The following is a 16,751-nucleotide window of genomic DNA, read 5'->3' as shown; positions in this document are numbered from 1 at the left end:
GTAGGTATGGAAATATAAAGACAAGATGTTTAAGGCCTTCCAAGCAGAACAAAACCTGGTAAGAGCCCAGGAGGAGTTGTAGCACCACCTAAAGGATAATCCAAAGATAACACTCGACAAGTCCAGAAATTGAAATTGCGGTTTAATATCCAAGAAATTAAGAAAGACAAATATAAAAACAACGGATCCCTTCATCTCCATACACAATGACAGACTTCAATAGATTTCATGAGGTTATACAAAATTAAATAAACAGCATTTGTGTCTTCAAACTGCAGTGAACTGATGACCATCATCCTGTCAGCTTGCAGGGTTTAGTTTTCTGTATCATTCTCCTCCTGCAGAGATGGTTTCTGCTTCAGTCATGCAGGACTCCCAACATTAAAACTGGCCATTGTGTTGCATGGAGCAGTTGTACAGTGTTTAAGATGCAGTCGTAGGTCTGCTGGTGTGCTTGAGCTGCAGTTAGTGGAGGAGGAGGGGATGGAGACAGAAGTGACAAGGAATTGCCAGTGTAGTGTTATACTTCAGCCATTATAGATCAGAAGGGATTATTTCCATGAAAAATCTTCTTAATGTGTAATTTAGTTTTGATACACAGAGATGAGTTTCCAGTAGTTTGATTATTGACTGGAGTTGGATTCATGGCATTAAATGATTGTTTTTGTAGATATATTCCAGTCTTTGTTCTTCAAAATGTCCACATCCTGTGTTTTTGTTACACTGAGAGTGACACTTGAACCGTCTGGGAGCTTGGGTCACTGAAGTGCAGTTCTGTTGTGTTATTAAAATTGTCTAAAATTTTGCAAGCCTTTCCATACTTCAGTTATTGTCCTTGTCACCAATCCCTCCATCTCCCTATAGTGGTCCTCTCCTTTAGAAGCTCGTGTAGCGTATCCATGGCTTGGATTCCATATTCATACAGAGGGCGTTCATCTTGCAGTAACTGATTCTTGAAGATAAGATAGGATTCACCTGACGCACACACACGCGCACACACACGCGCACACACACACACACACACACACACACACACACACACACACACAGAGAGAGAGAGAGAGAGAGAGATGAAGTTAACACCAAGCAATGACTGTCGACCACAGTTTGGGTTTAATAGATGACAGTCTAATATTAATATTAAATATACAGTGAAAGGATTCTAACCTGCAGCCTAAATACTAAAGTGTCTTGTTTCAAGGAGCAGGGTGTCTGCAGAGCTGGAGGTTGCACTCTCAGGACCACACTTCTAGAACCATCGTGTGGTAACAGTATTTCTCACCATGATGGACAACAGTCACAATGTGAGGACTGATCGAGAATCAATTTAATTATTTGACATTATTAACATTTCTGATGTCTTCATTTGTGCAGCAAACCTGCTAAACTGTGAGAAACAAACTATGGTTGATCTCATCATTAAACTCTGCAAATGGTCATGTTTCATCTAATGAAAGCTGCTATAAAATCTAAATCTTAGCTTTGTTGCTTATTTGTTCACCTAAATCATAGCACGATTTTAGCAGCCCAGCTCTGAGATGATGATAGTTAACTACAGCCAGCATATTAATTAATCCTTCATCAGATGATAGAAGCACATTGTAATGACCACTGTCTGTCACTAGGTTCAGCAGCAACAACCTTCAGCATGAATGTTTGTTTAACACTCACTATCTTACAGTTTTCATGATGTTAATAAAGTTGCAAGTATTTAAACCGGTCCCACTTTATATCAGAGGTGTATTATTTCTGGTCTCCTCTTAGCAGAGCTGCTGCTTTTGTGCTACTGGTTCTCTGTCATAGTTTATAAGAACTTTTATGGACCTCAGTCAGCAGTTAATTCCACCTGTGACCAGCCCAAATGTCTGCTGTGGAAAAGTTTTAACGGTGAAAGTAGATTTTCCTTCACAGTACGTGTTTTCATAGTTTGTCTTTTCATGATGAGATTGTTTTGTAATGTTGAGACATTCAGTACGTCCTTGATCCAGTTCTAGGATTAGGTGTAATTTAGGTTTATTTATTATATTTATGTTTGCACAATGACCTAATAAAGGTTAAATTTGACAAACTGTCCTGTTTGTTTCTGAACAAATAGGACAGTTTCTCCCATCCCTCCCCCTCCATCTCCCCATCCGTCTACCTCTCTACCTCTTCTGTCCCTCTCAACCCACCGGCCAACAGGTGGATGGGTCCCCCCACAAAAAGAGCCAGGTTCTGCTCAAGGGAGTTTTTCCTTGCCACTGTCGCCTTAGGGCTTGCTCTGGGGATTCAGGCCATATGGATTCTGTAAAGCATCTTGAGACAATTTGACCTGTATTTGGCGCTATATAAATAAAACTGAATTGAATTGAAGGTCCACATCACAGTTCAACAAGGAGATCCTGACCCATACTGAACAGAAGCACCGCACGGTGCCAGCAGTATCACTGCCCAGTGTGTTGCTTAATTTTGGTAAAACTGATTTAAATAAAGCAGTCTGCTGAAGCCTCCCTCCACTGTTAGTTTGGGTGAGACGTGATGACGCCCATCCCAAGTACTGATCAACATCCAGCCCTCCTGTGATCCATGGTTTGTCTGTCAGTGTAGTTAGAGCCAGTGAATAACAGACTTTCATAATAATAATAACTACAACAACAACAATAATAATAATAATAGTACACTGCATTAATGCACGACAAAAACTATCTCGGCGGAGTTATGTGACGATCAGCATTGGTTTGTCTGTCAGCAACATTACTCAAAAACGGACTAATGGATTTCGATTAAATTTACAGGGAAGGTCAGAAATGACACAAGGACCAAGTGATTAGATTTTGGTAGTGAGCCGCTTATCACCAAGCTGTTGACTCTCAGAAACTTGTCCTCTGATTCTGTTGTGGCTTTAGTTCTTCCAGACCTCTTCTTGTCACAGTTTACCCCAGTTTCTGAATGCCTTTTGATGGTAAAGAAAACTCTACTCACTAACACCTTGATTTTCTTTGCAGTTTCTCTGTAGGAAAGACCTACATTTTTAAGTGTTATGACGGTCTGTCTCTCTTCTATTGTTAATTGTCTTTTCCTCATGATTTTCATAGCAACACACTACTTTCTACAGAACAATACTGTTCAAATAATGCTCTTGAGGGTATGGTGCCAAGGTGTGTTCCAACACTACTTTTATGCAGACAGAGGGGGTTGGAAGTAATCAAGAAAAGTTGGGACACCTGTAGGATTTGCTAGCACCAACTCTCAAGGGTTGATCAACCTCCACTGATGCAGAACAGCGTTAAGCTGTTAACCCAGTTCTCGTTCCCTGAAAAATTCACTGTTGTATAATTCTGAAATGTACATTATTTTTCGGCATTGAGTAACCTTACCTTTGTACCATTTCAAGCTATTCACTGGACTTGAACTACTTGAAGTTCAGTTTTACAAAACTAAAAAATTGGGGCATTCTAAAACTTTTGACAAGTAGTGTATATTTTGAATGTAACCATCCTTTAAAACACAGTTGTGCACTTTAATGAACCTCTATTGTGTTAGGTGGCACTGTCAAGAAAAAAATGCTTGAAACACAGGGCTCTAGAAGCCAATAGTATGTGTCTGCAGACTCGGAGGCTGCAATCACAGGACTGGTTCTACACAAACACACAAAGGTAAATTAGCTCTATGACTTCTGCAGTGAAATCTCTGATCTCATTACCTCCTGTGAGAGACACAGAGATAGACATTAATATGCATAAGTTGATATCGCACTGATATATCCGATAAACTGAACATATTTCACTCATTTTTAGCATTTCATGCCACTATACTCCTTTCTGAAGTGAGCACCACCTCCCGACTGAATTGTGTTCTTTCTTCAACTCTTTTTCCAGCCCTCTACAAAATTCCTCCACTTCACTTAAATATTAGACATCATTATCACTAATCACTAAGAACCTTTATGGACCTCATAGACAACAGCAGCAGCTCGAAAAGGAATCTAGTATGAATTTAAAATGGGACCAGTTCAAATACCTGCAACTTTAATATGATTAAACCTGTAAAACTATTAGTATTAAACATTCACACTGAAGGTTGTTGCTGCTTAATGTAGTTGAAAGAGATCATTTCAACTTGTTACCACCTGATGAAGTATTCATTAACATACTGGCTGGAGTTCATTATCATCTGGAGTTGGACTGACAAAATCTGGCTATTACTCAATTAAACAAATCAGCCAACAAGCTAAGTTAACTTTACAGCAGCTGTCACTATAAAGGTGGTCGTTTTCACTGTTTACTCACGAGTTCAAACACAGAAATGTTTATAACGTTAAACAAATAAAACGAGTACTCACGTCGTGGCAGCCTTTCATCATAGTGATAAATGCTGCTACTTCGTTTGGCAAGAACTCAGCAAGAAACACAAACACTAGCCCTAGAAAAAACAGCCAGCACTCTCAGTGCAGCCTCCGGGCCTGCAGACGTACCCTTCACGGGCGTTTTTTCTGACATGTAAACGCGCCGCATTTGAATCATAGACTATATGACAATAGACTGTCTTTTTCCTCCCTCACCACATTTGCATGTATATATATATATATATATATATATATATATATATATATATATATATATATATATATACATGCAAATGTGGTGGGGGAGGAAAAAGACAGTCTATTGTGATATTCAAAAACTTTAAATATGGCAAAAATTACAGCAAATATTTGTGACAATAATATGTTTTGCTGAAATCAACACAGTAAGAAACAGTGTAATTTTAGGGTCAAACATTGTAAAGCAAGATTACCACTAATAAAAACTACAGATGTTTTGATGTGAATTTATGGGGTTTTTTTCAGTGATTTTCTAAAATCTTAGCTGCGATTGAACATGTGTTAAACAACAAAAATGTTTTACTAACCAGTCCGTAACAGCTACGATTTCCATTCAAATTGTTCGTTGAAAGGACTAGATGTTGCAATCCCTGCTGTTTGCAGTCAAGAATTATTATTTCATGTGGACAAAATGTACTGTTTGACCTGTGTTTTTTGTCTTTATTCTTTTAACAGTTGATACATAAAACAACAGTAAATTATTTTTTAAAAAACACTGTAATAAACAGTTTAAAAGTCATTTATGGTATGATTTGATTAGATCCAGACTTGGACTACTGTGGTCCACATTAAATAAAAGCAGTGGGATCTTTGTAATTTTGCAACTTCACCAATAGTATAAAGTTTTTACAAATGCCGAGTTTCCCTTAACTTTTTGCTGTATTATCATCTAATATAACCTCATTAAAACATAACAAAAAACACATAATTCTCTTTTGGATATTTCCTGGGAGTCACTAACAACTGCATTATTAAAATGTTTTTAATTGACTTGAATGCAGATTACAGAGCTGATGATTTACCTAAATGTTGTCTGTGCATGTATGTGAGTGAATTAATAACTCCACTGAACATATTAAACAGCATAAACAGAATCTGCTTGACTGAACCATTAGACTCAGTGTCTTTATTCCTCCTACACTGACTGTATGAGCCTCTATCAGTTCAATACCTGAAGCATAAGGATGTCCATTAGAGTAGACAGGACATGACTTTATATCAGTTGCCCACATCACTGACACTAGTCTCTGTTCTCTATTAAACACTCTTCCCCTCCATCACTACTTCCACTACTGCCTCCCTTTTAGTTTTCATTAAGAGTCCAGGAGGAGCTGTAGCACCACCTAAAGGATAATCCAAATACAACACTCTGCAAGTCCAGAGACTGAAAAAGGGGTTTAATATCCAAGAAATGAAGAAAAATGAATATAAAAACAGACCCCTTCACTTACATTCATAATGACACACTTCATTAGATTTTATGAGCTTATACAGGATTAAATAAACGGCATTTCTGTCTTCAAGCTGCAGTGAACCGAAGACCGTCATCCTGTCAGCTTCCAGGGTTTGGTTTTCCATCATGTATGACTCCCAGAATTACAACAGGTCTTTGATGCAGAGTCGTAGGTGAGCTGGTGTGCTCAAGCTGCAGTGAATAGTGGAGGAGGTGGAGATAGAGCTTCACAGTCTGAGGGAAGCCCCATTGTAGTGCTACATCTAAACCATTTTAAGATCAGATGGGATTATTGTAATTAATACAACGTTTTAATAAAACTTCTTACAATCCAGCCGTTCTTCAAAATGTCCACATTCTGTGTTTTTGTTACACTAAAAGTGAAAGTTGAACTGTTTTGGAACTTGGGTCGCTGAGGTGCAGTTGTGTTACTAAAATGGTTTAAAATCCTGAGAGTTTTTCCATACTTCGGTTTTTGTCCTTGTCACCCATCCCTCCATCTTCCTTCTCTGGAAACCCTCCTCCTCCTAGCCAAAGAACCATCTGTATTGTGGACTTGTGTTCGATTCCATAATCACACAGCAGGGTGGCGTCTCCCTCCAGATTTTTATATGTGAAGATCAGTCGGAAATCATCTGGCCCTGACACGCACGCACGCGCGCACACACACACACACACACACACACACACACACAGAGGAAGTTAAAACCAAGCAGTGACTGTCGATCACAGTTAGGGTTTAATATTTAACAGTCTAATGTTAATATTAACTATGTAATGACAGGATTCTAACCTGCAGCCTAAATCCTAAAGTGTCTGTTTCAGTTCTGAACCTCAGAACGTAAACACTGAGATTCTACCTGATCTGTCGCCACAAAAGTTCCTATAACTTCATTCCCGGGTACCGAGGATGCAGCATTAATCAGTTTAGTCTGCTAAACATAGATCATAATTCACTTTAACAGTGCCTGCTGGTCAAATGAAGTGTTTTTACTTATGTTACAGGCAAGCTTCGACAAGATTTTCTCCTTCAGCTGCAGCACTGTGATGGTCTTAAACTGCTCCTCGGTGTCGCACAGGTCGATCACAACCTTCTCTGCCCTTAGTCCAATAACCACCACCTGGTAGATTTTCCCCATTTTTTGTGCTGTTTTGTGTGCAAATTGCCGCGCTGTGTCCGCTTCTGGCGCTGAGAGCTCAATGCGGCTTCTGGCTGCAACGTGACATCAGAGAGGACTGAGGATACTTTCACTTTCACCCACACTGTTTTTATTGTTTTTATTACCATCATTATTAGAGTTCGGCAAAGTTGGAAAGAAGACAACAACCTTAAACAAAGGTCAAACAACGAAGCAACTGCTACCATACCTGTCGGCAAACGTAAACAGGAAGTGAGGGGAGCGGGACGCCACGTCACAACAAGAGCACGGTGAGTAACCATTACCCAGTTATATTGGGCGTCGTCCTGCCGTATTATTATTATTATTATTATTATTATTATTATTATTATTATTATTATTATTATTATTATTATTATTATTATTATTATTATTATTATTATTATTATTATTATTATTATTATTATTATTATTATTATTATTATTATTATTATTATTATTATTATTAGTGTTATCCGTCTTTTGATGTCTTTTGTACAATCTCTGTAAATAATAAAATAAAATGAACAAAAACGTCGAATAAATGTGTTGTTTTTGCCTTTTGGTGTTGTTTCCTGTGGGCTGCATGCAGACCGAACAGATGAATACACTGTAAAACATTTTTGCACAAATTTAAACAGTCATTTTTCTTAGAGTTACTTTCTGTTATTTTGCTGATTTTCCTTGTAAATTAAAGATAAGAAGTATAGATTTAAATGCTAACCATAAAAAAGAATGACAATAAACAAACAAAAACACAAACTGTAAATAACATTTACATCAAAAAATCAATATTTTTATAAATGGTAATTCTTTCTTTAAAATATTTGACAGTGTTTAAATCAGCAAAATACATCCTTATTCTTTGCAAATATTGCCTGTTATTTAATAGATATATAACAAAATTAATTATTGAAACATGGTTAATAAATGAATAAATCCTGTTGAAAATCTGGAAGCAAGGGTCCAGAAAAAAAACTTTTAAAATGGTGGAACACAGCAGCATTCAAAAATTGTAAAAATGGTGGCAATCTGAAAAGTAATGATATTTCTAGTCATGCAATTTTATGGTTACACATGTTTAAAAAAAATACTGTTGTAAAAATATAGATTTTTGATCTGGACATCATTTAAAATTTTGACCTGTTTTGGGGATTTTTTTCTTTGTTTTTTTCAGTCAGTATATACATTTTTATTTTTTATATTATTTTTCGAGTCACTATCTGAATTTTAACAAAAAAAAGGAAATCTAAACACTTAAAAGAACATTTAAAATGAACATTTTCAATATATATTTCTAGTTATTGTTTAAAAAGGGGGGAAATCTATGAAACAATAGTAGATTGTCAGCTCTGGAGTATGGAGACCAGAATCTTTGAGCAACGATGTCTTTTTGTGTGTGTAAGTGATTAGTTGTTTTTTTGTTTTTGTTTTTTGTCCAAGCTTGATGCAAGTTTAAACTAGTTTCTGCAGTTTAAAGTCTTAAGTTGATGAAGATGCAGTATAAATGCAGTATTTGATATTTTGACATTAAAAATGTATGAAGGTTATTGTGAAAGGGCTCTCTCGTTGGCCCTACTGAGAACAACCAGCCAAATGTGCAGCTCCTCTCACCTTTATGGGACTTTATTTATTTCAGCTCTTTGTTTAGCTGTTACACTCACAACTTTACTGTTTGGGTTCAGTTTTATTGTTCTTCATCATCTTTGGTCAGACAAAGTAGCTGTTAGCCCTCAAACCCACTAAGAGCTCAGCACTAAACATTCAGGTCGCTGTTAAGCCTTGATTTTACTCCCTTGTAAATGTGTACACCGAGGACTTGTATTTATTATTATTTTACTCTCCTGTCTGCTTGGAGTCCACTGGAAAGACTCTTCTCCATACATGTGTAGCAAATCAGCATCTAGTCCACACGTGTGCACTGCTGCCCTTGTAGAATTGCTGCCATGTGGACACTTGCTTTATGCTGCACATAGATGTTTACGGAAGCATCCTCACAGACACTTACAGACTTGGACAGATGATGAAATTTATGTCATGCAGAGCCCTGTTTACTCACAGATGTGGGAAACACAAGGCCAGGGTTAAGCCTTGACTACAGCTGAACTGTAGTCAAGGCTTAACCCAACTCGGGTGTCCAGCTTCAGACACCCACAGATACCAAGTTACTGCTTACATACAACTTTTCTAGTCAGCCGGTGCGCTTGGAAGACTTTGTTGCATTGATGTGCAGTTGGTCGTATCTACATGCTCAATACATACATAGTACAGCCCAACATGTGTACTGTTGCACTGATAGCTGGTCAGCATGGACACTAATTCTGGGCTGCATGTAGATGTGTGTATTGGTGCCAACACAGTCTCTCACAGCTTTGGGGAGATGACTGCATTTACAATGTGATGACCTTCACAAACATGAAAAGTAGCAACAGCCTTATACTGTCTACCTCTGTGAGTATGGAAAGGCTCATGTCTGCATATTCTGTACCCACATGGCGACTACTTTACAAGGGCACTAGATTCAAGATTCAAGAACGTTATTGTCATACACACAGCAGAAACACAGTGGTTACCTTGAATGATGAAATTCTTATTTTGTCAACTCCCTTCATACAACTGAAATAACAAATAAAATGAGATAAGACAAAAAATGAAATAATACGGCTGCATCAACAATGTCCTCAAGCTTCTCAAGAACTGCAAGACTATCGCCCTCCATCAGGTGGAGGGGGTCACCGCCTGCCCCTCCATCCGGGCCTGTCCCACCTGTGGTACCAAGGTGGAGCACGACAGAACGGGCTGCAAGAACATCATCTGTCCTCGCTGTCAGATTGAGTTCTGCTTCGTGTGCCTGAAGCTCACACCAAAGTGCCTGGAGACCAGCTCTTACTTCATCCCCTGCAGTGATGGTGTGGCTCCCAGACAGACCTCCATACCTGTGTGGCGCAGAAACTAAGAGGAAATATTCACACATGGCCTCTTATCATGTATTTTTACAGCTATCTTCTGTCATACTAGACTTCTGCATGTTATTGTGAGGTTCTAATTGTGATACAAAGTGTTATAGGCCTTCTAGTTTAGTGGTATTGCACAATATCTGCTGTTTCCTGACTATGTTCTATAATAAACTGTTTTGAAACTGACACTGAAGCTTGTTCATGTAGAACTGATCTTTGCTCACTGATAGTTAATCATTTATAACTGCATTACCTAATAAAGATCTTTTGAAATAAACAGAGTTTGTATTTGATGCCAGACCCAAATAGGTGCATGTATGTTAGACAGGATTAATGATGATATTATAGTAATATTTATCCACATGTGCAATAAAATTAAATGTACAATGTGGATATTTTATATGTAGTTGCACAGCACAGCTCAAATTAGTTGTTTTTCTGATGTAGGTGTAGAAATGTAAAGACCTGATGATGTTTCAGGTCTTCCAAGCAGAGCAAAACCTGACAAGAGTCCAGGAAGAGCTGTAGCACCACCTAAAGGACAACTTAAAGACAACACTACAAGTGCAAAGACTGAAAAAGTGGTTTAATATCCAATAAAAATAACGGACCCCTTCACCTATATACATCATGACACAATGTAACATTTCTTTAATGACATTTTATGAGCTCAATAAACAGCATTTCTGTCTTCAAGCTGCTGTGACCCAATGACCGTCATCCTGTCAGCTTGCAGGGTTTCGTTTTCTGTATCTTTCTCCTCCTGCAGAACTGGTTTCTGCTTCAGTCATGTATGACTCTCAGGACAGCTGGTCTTGTTGTTGCAGAGAGTAGTTTTACAGTGTTGAAGCTGCAGTTAGTGGTAGAGGAGGAGGGGGAGATAGAGGTGACAAGGAAGCACCAGTGTAGTGTTATATCTAAGCCATTATAGGATCAGAAGGGATTATTTTCATTAAAAAATCTTATTGTGTAATTTTGATTCTCAGAGATGAGTTTCCAGTAGTTTGATCATTGACTGGCGTTGGATTCATGGCATTAAATGTTTGTTTTTGTAGATATATTTTAGTCTTTGTTCTTCAAAATGTCCACATCCTGTGTTTTTGTTACACTAAGAGTGACACTTGAACTGTTTGGGAGCTTGGGTCACTGAGGTGCAGTTCTGTTGTGTTATTTTTATGGTTTAAAATCTGCAAGCCTTTCCATACTTTGGCTTTTGTCCTTGTCACCTATCCCTTCATCTCCCTTCCATGATGGTCCTGATGCTCCCGCTAGTGGCATATACATCGCAGCTAGCTTAGTCATGTGTTGGATTCCATAATCACACAGCAGGCGTCGGTCATCCAGGAACTCAACCAGGGAGTAAGCTAGGGGATCATCTGTATCATCTGACTTGCGCCTGTACACACACGCACGCTCAACTACACACACACACACACACACACACACACACACACACACACACACACACACACACACACACACACACACACACACACACACACGCACACACACACACACACACACACACACACACACACACAAAGTTAAAACCAAGCACTGACTGTCGACCACAGTTTGTGTTTAATAGATGACAGTCTAATGTTTATATTATCTATACAATGACAGGATTCTAACCTGTATCCTAAATATTAAAGAGTCTGCAGAGCCGGAAGTTGCACTCTCAGGACCGCACTTCTAGAACCGTGGTGTGTGAACAGTATTTCTCACCATGATGGATGACAGTTACATTATGAGGACTGATATAGAATCGTTTCATTTCTTTGACATAATTTTTTTTCCCACAAAATTTTTTATTGGAATTTTTTTTTTCAAAAACAAAACAACAACAAAAAAGATACATACAATCATAACAACCACAGACAAAATCAAACCAACAATAGTGCTTCTCTGCTTTGACTAAGTGACCTGTTACAAGAAGTATGTTACAAACATCTTAATAAAAAAAAAAAAAGAAGCGAATCACAAGCACGGAAACTGCATTGTCCACACACATGATTCACCTTCTTCTTCAGGGGTTACATTTGAGTTCTTACAGTGTTTTCTGATTGCATAAACACTAAAAACAAAAGAATTACATAATTATCAACACCTTACACTCAAGGAGCAAAACACTGGACCAGATTTTCACCACTATAAACACAAAGTCAGCCTCACACTTTTTGCAGAACAACATACACACACTGATTTGTGAAACACTAAACACACTTGTATACATTAAACACAGAAGTAAATCATGATGTCACTTCCTTGCAGTTCCAAAGCACTGACCGACTAATCACTACACCCATGAGACAGTTGGTTAAGCACACACATCAGGTGTGCAAACACAAGATTGCTTTATTGTAGACACACCTATCAGGTTTGAGCACTATAAAACCACCGTCATGCCAGTATGGGTCCTTACAACACAGATCACATTCTCACATTTTTGGAGCGACTGCACAACCTCATCACAATAATTAACCAAATGCACCAGGTGCGGCACATTGTCATCTGGAACAATGTGTCATTCCACCGCTCTGCTCTGGTCCAGAACTGGTTTCAACACCATCCACAGTTTACAGAACTGTACCTTCCACCATATTCTCCATTTCTGAACCCCATCCAAGAGTTTTTCTTGGCATGGCGGTGGAAGGTTTATGATCACTGGCCCCAGGCTCAGGTGGCCCTCATTCAGGCCATGGAAGAGGCTTGTGACCAAATCGACGCCGCAGCTGCAAGGATGGATCCATCATTCAAGACGGTTCTTCCCACGTCGTCTTGCCGATGAGGATATTGCCTGCAATGTTGATGTAATTCTCTGGCCAGACCCAGCTAGGCAAAGCGATGGAGAATATGGTGGAAGGTACAGTACTGTAAACTGTGGATGGTGTTGAAACCAGTTCTGGACCAGAGCAGAGCGGTGGAATGACACATTGTTCCAGATGACAATGTGCCGCACCTGGTGCATTTGGTTCATTTTCATTACTGTGATGAGGTTGTGCAGTCGGTCCAAAAATGTGAGAATGTGATCTGTGTTGTAAGGCATGATGGTGGTTTTATAGTGCTCAAACCTGATAGGTGTATCTACAATAAAGTAATCTTGTGTTTGCACACAGTGGAACTGCAAGGGAGTGACATTGTAGTGACTTTACCTGTAGTCACTGAGGTGGCAGTTAGTGTCCTTTAGTCTGACGTGTGCGGCTTCAAATTAAAAGTGTCTCTGCTCGTTTTTACTGATGTTTCATTTATTGACGGCAATTGCAGGTAAGTTATCATTAAGTCAACATTAAGTTTCCAATAAACCAAAATTATATAACCTGACAACATTCACCTGCTTGACACGGCGTTTGAGCACGGTTGAAAACTGTTGGGTTTCCTTCTCCAAACTGCACACCTGCATTCATTCATTCATTTGCCATTATATATGCAGTCCATTCCCGACAGTGGACAACCCCGTGGCTCCTAAAGCCACACCCACACAGTCATACCAACATTCATAATAACAAAACACAGAGATCATAATTTGGCTCCAACAGACATCATGATTTAATTCTGTGTCTAATGTATACACGTGTGTTTAATGTTTCACAAATCACTGTGTATGTTGTTCTGCAAAAAGTGTGAGGCTGACTTTGTGTTTATAGTGGTGAAAATCTGGTCCAATGTTTTGCTCCTTGAGTGTAAGGTGTTGATAAATATGTAATTCTTTTGTTTTCAGTGTCTATGTAATCAGAAAAAACTGTAAACTCCTGTTTTTTTCTAATTCAGTATACATGTTATTCTTTCAAGTGGAAGGTTTGTTAACATCTGTCTCAGCCACTGAGTCACAGTTGGTCTATTACTCTTTTTCCATAATTGTGCAATGCATTTTTTGGCAGGCTGAGGTCTATGAATGTTCTTTCAATTCCACTGAAGTTATGTTTTTCTGGATATAGACCCAACAAAAACAGTTTAGGATTCAGTGTGATTTGTTTTGAAATTATTCTTTCAATTGTTATTCTCACCTCTTCCCAAAACATTCTAAATTTTCTACATTGCCATAAACAATGAAATAAGGTTCCTTTACTTTCCATACATTTTGTACATGTGGCATAAGGATTATAATTACACTGCTTGTCCAAATGAAAGTCTTAGCATCCACATTATGATCATTATTATTTTAATAAGTAGCATTTTGGATGGAATAAACCTTTTAAACTTTAACTTGCTATTTAAAAAACACTATTTGGGTGAAATAAACTTTTAAAATTATGTGTGCTTGGATGTGAAGTTGTACTTTCTGTGGAATAATCCTTGAAGAAACATTTTAAATCATAAGTATATTTTGAATGAAACCATCCTTTAAAGTCCTGCTTTTCAGTGAGCATCTATTGCAGTAGGAGGGTCTATGCCCATGCAGTCCTACCAGTGCAGGTCCAGTGCAGCCTCCAGCCCTGCAGACTCGTACTATTGAGGAGCGTTTTCTCAGTTATGAACTTCAGTGTAATCAGATTACCTGGCCAGCCAGTATGTTCACATATCTTCTCCTTCAGCTGCAGCACTGTGATGGTCTTGAACTGCTCCTCAGTGTCGCACAGGTCGATCAACAGCGTCTGTCCACCATGTATGTCCACGACGACCTGAAAAGCCATTTTTGAGGTGTTTTTCTGGGAGCTTGTGGCTTGATCCATTATTTTCACAGGGTGGACTTCAGACCTGTAGTGGTTGTTCCTCTACTGAAACTGTGTCAGAGAATGAGAAGGGTGTGTCTACAGACCCAGAGACTGCCAGAGAGGACCGCCTGCTTCCTGTAGGACTCCACTGTTTGTGTTTCCTGCTGAGTTGATGCCAAACGAAGTAGCAGCATTTATCTCTATGATGGAAGACGGCCATGACGTGAGTACTCGTTTTATTAGTTTAACATTCTAAAGCAAATAAAAGTTTTTTATAATGTTTTGTTTAACATTATGAATATTTCTGCTGCTTTCATTTGCACAGAAAAGCTGTTGTTAAACTGCTAAACTGTGAGAAACAAACTATGTTTGAACTCATTAAGAACTGAAAACGACCACTTTTATTTAGTGGCAGCTGCTGGAAAATCAACTCTTAGCTTGTTTGCTGCTTTGTTAAATTGGGTCATAAACAGATCTTGTCAGTCCAGCTCTAGATGGTGATAATTAACTACAGCCAGCATATTAATTAATACTTTATCAGATGACAGAAGCATGAAATGATCTCTGTCTGTCATTAAGCAGCAACAACCTTCAGTGTGAATGTTTAATAGGAATAGTTTTACAGTTTTAATGACATTAATAAAGTTGCAGGCATCTGAACTGGTCCCAGTTTAAATCTGAGGTGTAATAATGCTGGATTCCTCTTAGAGCTGCTGCTGTTAGAGAACCTCTATGGATCTCATTCATCAGTTATTCCGCCTGTGACGAGTCTAAATGTTTGCTGTGAAAAAGGTTAAACGTGAAAGTATATTTTCCTGATATTTAATCTTCTCATTATCACATGTTTTTGTGTGATGTTGAGATCTGTTACAGTAAACGCTTTCCATTGTCACAAACTAGGGGTTTGAATACCAGGTTAGTTTTAAAAAACATTTACACAAAGAAGAAACTGCTGTCTCCAAATGCTTCTGTTGTTGCCACATACTATTCATTTTGCAGAGAAAGGACACATTTTGAACTCATAATTCTTCTCTTCACTGTCACACTGCTTTCAGATGGACATACCTTTGATCCAGAAGTGGTGTCTTCTTCTCATGGAGCGTTTCCAAACAGAGGAGTACGACAATTCTAAACCAAACGTGTATACAAGAAGTCTTCGGTTTACGACGTCCTCGACTCACGTTGTTTCGGCGTTACATCGGAACTGATTACGGGCCAATCCTCGGTTTAATGTACGACGTTTCGTCATTGTCGGAACTGGTTATGTGGAAATCAGAGGTGAGCAAACTAAGCATGGAGCGTTCACTGACATTAGGTAAATCTCAAACTGAACAATAAACATTGAAACCTCAACATCAGCAACATCAATCCGTTACAATATTCTGTTATCTTCTTTTAAAATGACTCATACATGCATGAAAGTCATTGGTATTCATGGCTTATTGATGGTGTGATGCACACATTGGCTTTGTTTACATTTTTGCCATAACATGATGCCCATAACGGCTTTGTTTACATTTTTGCCGGAGTTCCGACTTACGGCGAAAATCGACTTACATCACGCCGTAGGAGCGGAACTCTGACATAAGTTGAGGACACCCTGTATTCATTTTAGTGACACGTTAGGGGTTCACTTCCACTTCTACAGACTTGTAACACACCATCAGTGCCATTTCAGTAGAACATCTGGGAACTACATTAAGTTCATCAGACTGTGGATGGCAATCTTTGTTGAGAGTATTTATGCATGTCAGGTTTTTCACCAATGTATTAGCCTTTCCCATTCACTACCTTAGATGAATCTTATTGTTTGAAATTCATAGCCAGAGGTTTGCATTCTGGACTGATGAAGCCAGAAGCTTACTCCAGGGAACCCGTAAACCAGTTTACAGAGAACCATCACTCAGGACGTTCACCTCCACATGCAGGCTGTTACTGACTGCTGGACTTCATTGTTCAGTCAAAGCGATCTGACCAGGGTTTGGTGGTACTTTGAAAATGTTCCTGTTTTCTCATCACTGCAGACACATACTATTGCAGAGAACCAGTAAAACAGTTTGCATTTTCTACTGTAATGTTCAAAACCTGTAAATTCAGCAAAAATAACAGTAATAACAATATTTGTAGCAATAATGTTTTGCTGATTTCAACACAGTAAGAAATAGC

The 16,751-nt window shown here is 38.6% G+C and overlaps 1 protein-coding gene and 1 long non-coding RNA gene across 2 annotated transcripts; both read right to left on the bottom strand.

The window, feature by feature from the left end:
• Window positions 1-5,745: 5,745 nt before the first annotated feature.
• Window positions 5,746-7,177, bottom strand: zgc:194655 (uncharacterized protein LOC794380 homolog). The gene is made up of 2 exons (XM_055007834.1): window positions 6,811-7,177; window positions 5,746-6,457 (listed from the first exon to the last, which is right to left on the bottom strand). The coding sequence occupies exons 1-2, from the start codon at window positions 6,953-6,955 to the stop codon at window positions 6,258-6,260; spliced, it is 345 nt and encodes a 114-aa protein (XP_054863809.1). The 5' UTR covers window positions 6,956-7,177; the 3' UTR covers window positions 5,746-6,257.
• Window positions 7,178-10,501: 3,324 nt separating this feature from the next.
• On the bottom strand, window positions 10,502-14,767 carry LOC129348157 (uncharacterized). Its single transcript, XR_008600634.1, has 2 exons — window positions 14,429-14,767; window positions 10,502-11,348 (listed from the first exon to the last, which is right to left on the bottom strand). It is a non-coding gene; the product is annotated as an uncharacterized LOC129348157 (long non-coding RNA).
• Window positions 14,768-16,751: the final 1,984 nt, after the last annotated feature.

This window comes from Amphiprion ocellaris, chromosome 23, assembly GCF_022539595.1.
Source record: "Amphiprion ocellaris isolate individual 3 ecotype Okinawa chromosome 23, ASM2253959v1, whole genome shotgun sequence".
In the NCBI taxonomy this organism is placed as follows: Eukaryota; Metazoa; Chordata; class Actinopteri; family Pomacentridae; genus Amphiprion; species Amphiprion ocellaris.
Note: the sequence above shows the minus strand (reverse complement) of the source record. Positions and strands in the feature narration are given on the sequence as shown.